Below are 9816 nucleotides of genomic sequence, written 5' to 3' on the forward strand. Positions count from 1 at the left end.
AGCTTTGGCTAGACTTCAGAAATTTCTGAATGTGTAGTACAAGCGTTGTTGTATCAAGAATGTGGTTTGAGGCAGAATGTAACAAAATAAGAACACTGTGTTTTACACATTCACCTGTTTTCTCCTAACAAATAAAACATTAACTTTACTAAAGTCTATTAATCTTAAGAAACTCCATCCATTTCTCTCTACTGACAGAATTAGCTCTGAGGAATACTATGGAAAGGAGTTATTCAGTAAGACTCTTTAGAGACGGTTCTGACTTTGTTTTACCTGACCTGCAAAACTTTATTCTGCTGCAATGCCTATACGTGCTAGGTAGGAAACAGGAGTCATTACAGAAGTCCAGAATAAAGACCAATCTATCCCTAAGAGATAAAAGAGATCAAGTGAGGCAATGCAGATAAGGAACAAGAAAAACATTCAAAGCACAGACATGTCCAGCACTGCATTGCTTCAATGCACAAAACCCCACCAATGTCTGCTGCAGTCACAACAATATTCAAGAAAGGACATGAACAACAAAAAGTTACTTTGGGAAAACTTACAGAAAACACATTCCAAATGTGTGAAGTAGTACAGTAGAAATAAAAAAATGCATGTGAAATCTTAATGAACTGCTACAGAGTATTGCATCTCAGTTAACAAACACATACATTAAGCTCCTGTAGTAGCAGGGAACAGTAAGATGGAAAGAGTATTAAGAAATCAGTAGATCAAGGTATAATTTGCTTTTTAGTGCTTTTAAGGCCTTCTTTGTTAATAGTGCAAACTTTATGAGCTGGAAAATCGCATTTAAACTGTTCTTCTGTTTAAAATAATGTAGACATTGTGTGATTGTTTACAGTACCAAGAGATCACCTACAAGAGATGCTCTAAAGTAGGTCTGTAAGCACAGGACTCTGATGGGGTAGACCAAAGACATCATTTTAGTGACTCTTTGCTCACCAGAACACACCACTGGCAGGCACACTGCCAAAAGCTACAAGGTCCAGCAGTGCTCTCAACACGATAAAGAAAGCTCTAGCTAGGCATCACCTACAGAACGCCTGAGCACCTAAAAAATGAGCACCAACAACTACAGCTATTGATTCTGGTACTCCTAATTCTGCATGGCTTGCAGACTTTAAGCTCTAGACTTAAATATTTTTCAAATGAGAATATTCAGAAAAAACAGGGGGCTTGGCAAATGGAAGATTTTTTAAATTACCATTTTTTTTAAAAAAAGGAGTAGCCATATAAATTAGTGAAGTTATCAGGCAGCATTAGTGTGAGGACTTCAGTCAGCAGCTGATGGATGGTAACCATTATCAATCAGTTATCAGCTGATTGATGGCAAATGGTAACCCCAAGGATCTGCACACTGAAAACTTCTCTAGGTGTTGCCCTACAGTTGTCACATAATCAAGTGATTAGCAGTGGCATTGCTGTACACACTGCTGCTGGGCAGAAGAGGAAAAGGGAGCTTCTGTGAATTACATTCTCTGACTAAATCAACTACCTTCAATAGTAAGAAAAGTGACCAAAAACTTACTGATGAAATCAGTGAAAGAGAACAGAATCAGTGCAGATATTACTGCACTGTTTTTTGCTGCATGGTAAACCCTTGTAGATTGGGTGGAGGGGTGCTGCTAATATAAGAGATACACAGCATCTTTTAGTACTGTATTTGTTTTGAGAATAATATTATCTAAAATAACGTGCTTGCATTAATTTCCCATTTCTATCACTCCCACTAACAAATGAAACTCTGGTAATTCATTCCCTAACTTGGCTGCACTCTGTAATGGTAGGAAATTCTTAATCAGAACAAGAAATGTTTTCCTTTAACTTTCCATTATCTGTGGAATTTACAAAACACAATGTAACCTTAAAAATTGCCTGGTTTGCTGGCATCAAGGCTAACTGCTTACTAAGAGAAAATTACACTAATCAAATCATACAAAACCAAAGTTTTTCTGGCAATTATTCCTGAATCTCAAATCAATTCTTGCTCTATTTTACTGTCTGGACTATGATTTATGTGATAGCATGTAAACAGACGTTGTTCTTTAATACACTGAAGACAAGATACATGTTTAAGTGCAAAGTCTCAGCAATGTATTCCTTTTATCAATAGTATAATTCTACCAGAAACCTGCAAGAGGTAAATCAAGAACAATCTCGATTTTACAGTGGAAAAACAACTACATACTTTACCTGTCATATACACACGTTTGTATTAATTGTATCTGAACCCTGTGCAATCATAGTTGCCAGTGCAGTTTCAACTACATACAGGCAGCCCCCGGACATATCTTTATTTTAGCCTAGCTTCTTCTAACAGTTGTTTTTGAAACTACAATAAATTAAGTTTTTTAATTCTGAAGCTGTCTTCTGAAAAGAAAATACCATTCTCCTCCTCTGAGCACAAGACTGCTTTTCACGACCTCTAAACCAAAGATAAAATACTCTAGAGGGTGCTATTTAGAAGAGTCATAATGCAACTTATTTCCTGACACACTCATTCAGCTAACTGCACCCAAGTAAACACGTGGTTCCAAATGCCACAGTTGGTTGATCAAATTGGAGTCATGAGCACACAAGAAGCATGGCCACAAATTTCAGAGTGCAACTTCTCGCAATGCCTCTACAGGCATTGTAAAACTAAGTGATAAGTCACGTCTCGCTTCTGGGATGGGACCATTTTCATGCTCTGCATCTGCCCAGAACAAAGGACAGTGAGAAGAAGCCTGGAGTGTTTCACTGCAAGTACAGCACAAGTTTCCAAGACATCTCAGACCTGCTACACCAACTTTCCTAGGCCTCCAACACTTGTACTAATAAATTTTCCACAAGAGCACTCTGGAAATATTTGACGTCATCCACAGGCATTCTAGCAGCTCTGAGGCACGATGAACAGAAAGAACCATCCTGGAATAAGTAAGAGTGTAACAGTGAAACAAGAATCAGGAGCTCCAATTACAGAAAGCTGATATTAGCAAGCACCAGACCAAGTGTGTGACTGTCTTTCTTTCTGGACCTGTACCACTACAAAAAGCACAAGAATCACACTGATTTATCAGCACTAACTAAAAGTTCACAAATGTGCTTGTATACATAGCAAGAATATTCAATAATACTAAATTATTTTATTTTATCAGTGCCACTGAAGGAGAATAGTCCTATTTGCTCCTCTCATTCTGAGAAATCATTATTTGTGCTTACCCTATTCTGGTCCCTCTCTTCTCACCAAGGTCCTTTGAGCCAATAAAATCCAGTTTTATTTACTAGAACAGTAGAAAGTAAATCCAACAAGTAACAGTTTCCTGCCACTCTGATGAGTTAAATCAACTTAGAGAAGTGTTCAACTGCCAGAGCTAGTGCATGGGTGGAGACTCGGGGAGCACAGCCATTTACAGGAAAGCAAGAAAGGAGGAAGAAAAACTTCCTTCATCAGGAGCAACGAGCTGCTAAAAATGGCAGAAGTTCACGGCTTGGGATATGGCCATGAAATTCTATCTTGAGATAACATCAGAATTTTTCCCTTTTCATCCTTTACACCGTTGATTCAAAACAAGCAACAAGCACATAAAAACACGTGCACACAGAAATTCACTGTTTGCCTCTCTTGTCCCTCCTCCAAAAGTTAGTACTAAACATACACATTCACCTAGGCGCCCTTCAAGTTTCAAGAACAAAGTCGTAAAGGACGAACTGAGTCACTCTGTTCTATGACCCACAAAGCCAGGCAGTCATACCACATCACCACATCAGATTTTATTATTTTAAAAATTAAAAAAAAAGAAAATACCAAAAAAAAAAAAAACAAAAAAAAAAAAAAAAACAGAGAAATGGAAAAATAATTCATTTGTGAAAACAGCTGTTTAAGAATATATTTGTTTACTTCAAAATTTAATTCTCTGAAGTTCAAGGTATTGACTTGCCAGCTTTGCAAGTGACTTGTTTTTGAAAACACCAGTTTATGTGCACTTCTCATTGGATAACAACCGTTCAGCGTTTGCACGCTTTGGGGAATGGTGCGGGCTTCCAAAATATGTTTATTTAAGATCAAATTTAATTTGCGCACTCAACAAAAGTACACAGATAACAACACTCACGTGAAACCTGAACATACTACAGGCATTGTATGCTGCTGCATCTCTCAACTTTAAGAAAAAGTGTAGCTTTAGCTCACTGTGTTGTGCTCTACAGAATTACTACACTAGAGATGCTACATCTCCTCAGATCTGTGTTTTAACGTATTTTGCTTCCAGGCCAGACTCGCTTTTTTTTTTTTTGCTTTTTTGGCTGGAATAAGGCCTCCGTAAAGAGGAAAAAAATACATAAATACATAAACAGGTAAATGTGGGATCCCACTGACACAAGAACGATCTTGGAGCGAGGGCAGGCTTTAGCACGGTTTTAGCTGCAGGCGGCCGAGTTGTGGCGGACTACACGGATGCCCCACGTGCATCCTACAACCGGCGGGCGGTTTCGCGCCGCTGCCGCCGCCGCGGCCCGGGAGGGATCCCGGCCCCACGGCGATGCTGCCGGAGCCGCCGAGCGCGGCCCCTTCCCGGCGCCCCCCGGACACAAAGAGCGGGAGGCCTGAGGGGGAGGGAGGACGCGACCCCAGGCGCATTCCTCCTGCCGGGGGCCAGCTCTGGGCGGCGAGGAGGGCGCCTTCCTCTTCCTCCTCTTCCCGCGGCGCCGGGACAAAGGAGGCGCGGGAGGGCTGCGGAGCCCGGCACGGGGCTCTCACCGGGGCAGGCTCCGCTGCCCCGCAGCCCCCGCCGCCCCCGGCCCAGCGGCTCCCCGGGCGCTCGGGGTAGAACCGGGGCGGTTAGAGGCGCCCGGCGGGGCTGCCCTCCTCAAGGTGACACTCGCGGCCTCCCCCGCGCCCCGGCCGCCTCCCTCCTCCTCCTCCTCCTCACCTGGCACCTGCAGACGATGTCGGCGTCCTGCGCCAGCAGATCCACCACCTTGCCCTTGCCCTCGTCGCCCCACTGGGCGCCCAGCACGACGGTGACCCTGTTGCCGGGGCGGCGGGCGGCGCACTCGCCGTTGGGGATGCCGGGGCCGCCGTGCTCCGCCATGGCTCGCGCTGCCCGCTCCGGCGCCGCTCCAGGCACATGCGGCAGCGCGCGGCAGCCGCTCCGCTCCCCCCGCCTCCGCCTCCTCCTTCCCCTCCCCGCCAGGCGGGCGGGCGCTACCGCCGCTGTCGCGTCCAGGTGCCGCCGCCTATCGGCCTGACCTGCCCCTCCAGTCCCCGCCAGCCCGACCCCTGCCCTCGGCCGAAGCTCGCCGCCCGTTCGCGTGGAAAACCGGAACGGCGACCGCCGCTCCCGGCCACTCTTTTCCCTGCCGCTCCCCCACTACGCCTCCCAGTTCCGACTACGTTACCCAGCGCGCCGCGCGGCCTCCCCCACGCGGGACGCCGCGGGGAGCCGGGCGCGGAGCATGGTGGGGCGCGTAGTCCCCGCGGGCCGCACCTGCAGCAGGACGGCGCCGGGGCGGTTGCCCCAGGCGGCGGGAGGCCGAGGCCGAGGCACGGGGCGGGCGCGGCCATGGCGGGCGGGCGGCGGGGCCGGGATGGCGCCCGTGGGAAGAGGGCGCCGCGGCGGCGATGCCGTGCCCGTCGCGCAGACCTGGCTGCGGCTCCCGTTCCCCCCGGGGCTCCAGCGCCGCGGTAGCTGCGGCTGCTGCCGCGGGTGTCAGCGCTGCACGCGTGTGTGCAGTGTGTCACAGCGCTGCCTGCGCGCTTGGGCTTGCTGCACTAACGACCACAAGACTGTAAATTCAAGTTGGGGGAACGAAGGCTGAGTATAAGAGGCCATTTTCTCCAGAGACACCGGAACATGGCCCCTGGCTTATTCATCAGAAAAAAAAACAATAATGGAAAAAACCGTAGCAGAGAAACGCCTTCACCATGCTCACTCAGAAGTGGAACTGATGTCTCAGTGGCTGTTTTCATTCCTTCCTCCTTCGTAGAACCAACAACCCCGAGGGAAGATTTTTTTTTTCCTTTATTTTTTTTCTTTTTTCCTGTAAAGTAGCTGTTAAAAGGCAGAAAAATCGTAACGATGTAATAATTATTGCCAAGACAGTTACTCAAAGACCTGAGTCACTGGGCAGGCACAGTCTAGCGGGCTGTAGTCTTTGATTTTAGTGGCTTCTTTGCTCCTTCAGATTTACTCCAGCTGAGGATCTGTAAAAGCCACTGGAGAAAAGTTTAACTGTGTCTTGTAAAGCTAGAGAGGTATGTAACGCACAATTAAATACAATATTGACAGAGAACTTTTTTTTTTTTTAAACAACTGGAAATACCTAAATCCTGAATGTCAGTGCTAACATGCTATGACAAAGTAGTGAATTCAGAATCAATTCAGAACGAAGACACTGAGCAACTGCAAACGATGGGAAGCAATTGTGTGTATACAATTCAGGGAGCATAATTCCTTAAAGAAACCTTATAGTCCATATTTAGTCTGCTTTTGCTAATATATATATATTTATATATAAAGTCATGACTTCTGTATCCCTGCACAGAGCTTGTGGGAAGTCACTAAAAGCCACATGGAGCTGCTGAAGTAATTTTTCTCCCATCTTCTTGACATAATGTCAAACTTTGCTCTAGTACAGTCACTTCTGAGGCCATAGATCATCCCATGACTCCTCAAGCAACAGTCAAGATTGTTTCAGGATATGATTTTCCAGTATAGCTGAATCATATTAACACTTCACTGTTGCCAAAACAAATATTACCTTGGATCTCAAAATAAGTTGGAGTTCATAGTGTCCTAGTAATGGGGTGTTAGTGTAATGTCACCTTCCTAAGAATCTCAGACACAGGAATCTGTTGTTCTGCTATTTTTATTTGGTGTAGGAGAGCTCTGAGATTATGTTTTGGTATGATTTCTTGTTAGGGAAGATAACGATAGACACTTCACTTCCAGAAAACCTGTAAATATTTAATAAAGATCAAGTTCATCAATACTGGTTGGTACTGCAAGGTTTAGAATTTTTATGTAATATATATGGTATTATGTGGGTCCATCATCCATCCCCCATTCCTTGCAAACTAAATGGAGGTTTTCATTCCAATACTAAAATATACCAAATATTCCTTATTGGCACAATTCACTAACTGTATTTATAGTATAGATCTAAAACCTGGTAACTTTTGACCAAAGCACAAACACATCTGGTGCCTAATGCCCTTTATTAAAAACAGGCACTGCACTTGTTGTGGCACATCTGGTGTAAGCAAGAAAATCAGCACGAACATGAAATGCTACTGCACTGGGTTTTTCCTCTAACATACATGGACTGCATTTGCTTTTTGCCTGCCTTGGTCAAGCTGAACCTGCTCAGGGAGAGGTCAGGTGGGCATTTAGAGGTGTCACAAAACAGCAAGAGTTTATGTTAAAGGAATGAAGGAATGTGACTGCCTTTTTGGAATTAGCAAGATGATATGTGGGATTGTCTTTGTAAAACTGAACCCATGGAAGAAGAGTACACTGGTAGAGCTGGGGTTGTATTGTCTTCTGGATTGTTTGCAGTGTTATTGCCTGGATACAAAGAACTGAGGCAGTTACATTTATCACAAATTTTACACTATTTCGGGTACATCCAGGCTTTTCATCTGACTCCATTTCCTGCCTCCCAATAAATGCAAGAGACTCAGGAATATTTGATAAACACTAAACAGAAGCGGTGTGAGATCTGCATTTAATTCAGATGTTTTAAAGATACATATGAAACGGTTACATCTCTGTGTTTTCAATTATACTGGTGAAGTATCCCACACATTCTGATTATGCATTTTAAAAATTGCATACCAAGTAGTTTAGGGGAGAACTTCAGTAGTTCAGAAAATCTAGAGTGAGCGTGAATGAAGGGAAAGTGCTGTGACAAGGAAGGAAGAAGGCCAGCTGGACTGTTAGCTCATGACTGATGGGTCAGAGTGTGCTCTTTCTTTCTCCTTAATGATACTTCTTAATTGTGTTGAAGGACTACTGAGTGATAATACCTTCTGATACAGTTTCTCCTGCTGTTAGCAATTTCTGAGTCTCAGGAAAGATACAGATTGAAGAAATGACCCTCGGCAATGAAAATGTCAGGGCACATGGCATATGGTAGGAGTTTTCTTTTAAAATTGGTTCTGCCTGTGACAATGATGTAACACACAGATATTTTACAGGGAGGTCTTATCTACACTATAACAGTGGTTGCAGAAAAGTAGTCTGTGGGCCATGTGGGCCATGGTTAGCTAATCTGCATGTGTCATATAGAACAGTGTTAAAGAATAAAATTTTGACATTTTCCACTAAACATCCTGTAAAAGTTAGTTTTACTTACTGATTATGTACAGCATCTTTAGAGCATTTTCGTATTTTAAGTTGATGTTAAGATGTACAGTGACTCACAAAAAATATTAGGTGTTGAAAACGTCAAAGTCAAAAAAAGCCCAAGAATCACTGTGCCAAACACGGTTGGCATCTGTAGTACTTCAAACTCTCCAGAATGCTGTCAGCTTAGCTTAGGAGGAAGAGAAATCATTATACAGTCAGGACATACATAATTTTATTTGAACAGTGTGCTAATGTAATTGATCCCTGCTTGTTGCCTGTTATTACTATTTTTAAATTAGTTTTTCCATTTAAAATTTCCCTTAATTATTTTTGTTCCATTCATTAATCTTTTTTTATCATGATACAAATGAGATAAAGAACATTACAAAGTAATGTTTTTGTATGTTTTCACAAATTATATATCTGGATGCACTAGCAAGAGTTCCTAGGTCTGTTTTTTTGTTAGAATAGTTCCCTTATCTGGGTCATTGCAAAAGTATCAGCTCAAGGGAGGGGAACACAGTAGCCCCAGTTTACACAGGCTTAATCTGTTTGAGAACAGCACCCTGAGTTCACAATCTCTTGAAAGTGCAACTAGGGCTGTGGGTAAGAGCTACTGCATCAACAGAAATTCAGTTTGGTTGTTAAATACAGGTTAGAATAAAGTTTTGTCTTTGTTAACTGGAAACCCATATACCCAAGTCTTGAAAACCCTTAATTTCTTCTACTACTAATCCTATCTGATGTTTTGGGCCATGATGGTATGAGACTAAGCAGGTGGATGGGGCAAAGTGTGACCTTAAAGGTGATCAAGATGTGTCAGCCTCTGGAATGACCCATTCGGCATTCTCAGAGAGCTCGGGGCTGGGAAATGTGCCCTGCCAGCTGCCTGTCACTCAGGGGCTTGTTTATGGAGCTGTTGAGAGACAGTCATCCTGTAGTTCCTCAGTGTCACTGATACTGCACAGTAGCCAGGTTGTCTCACATTCATGTGAGAAAAACTTGAACCAAAATCAACGAATATTTTACATGCTTTTTTTGTTTTTAATATATTTGGTCCAGTGTGCTTATAAATGATGCTATAATCCTTCAGTCTCAGAGGTGTAGATTGTCTGTCATTGGAATGCTGAACTGTAGATATATTCTCAGTTTAAAAGAAATGGGAGTTTTTTCTCAGAGGATGCTGAAATCTTAAGTTTTCAAGGTTTAATATAAATACATTCTTCGTTGTCTTTATCTCATGCTAATGAGGGTTAAGCATGTGTGTTATTTTAAAAATAATTTTAGTTCACCAAAACCAACACCGAATTGTCCATTTGCTAGTCTTACAGAGTAAAACAAAAATAAAGTCTGTGTAAATAAATTTGTGATCTGATCATTGTATACTTGTGATACTTTGGATGCAGATGTTTCTCACAGCACCATAGTCTCTAGTGAAATGGAGCTCCAGAACTGGATATGCTATTTACAAAATAACCCA

General features: G+C 43.2%; 1 protein-coding gene across 1 annotated transcript in view; it reads right to left on the reverse strand.

Moving 5' to 3' along the window:
• Window positions 1-5338, reverse strand: part of ADSS2 (adenylosuccinate synthase 2) — a 37153-nt gene extending 31815 nt beyond the window's left edge. Inside the window, exon 1 of the mRNA XM_064414691.1 lies at window positions 4917-5338. Coding sequence (XP_064270761.1) covers window positions 4917-5078 — 162 coding nt within the window. The 5' untranslated portion in view covers window positions 5079-5338. The remainder of the gene's footprint in view (window positions 1-4916) is intronic.
• Window positions 5339-9816: the final 4478 nt, after the last annotated feature.

Source organism: Passer domesticus, chromosome 3, assembly GCF_036417665.1.
Source record: "Passer domesticus isolate bPasDom1 chromosome 3, bPasDom1.hap1, whole genome shotgun sequence".
Classification (NCBI taxonomy): Eukaryota; Metazoa; Chordata; class Aves; order Passeriformes; family Passeridae; genus Passer; species Passer domesticus.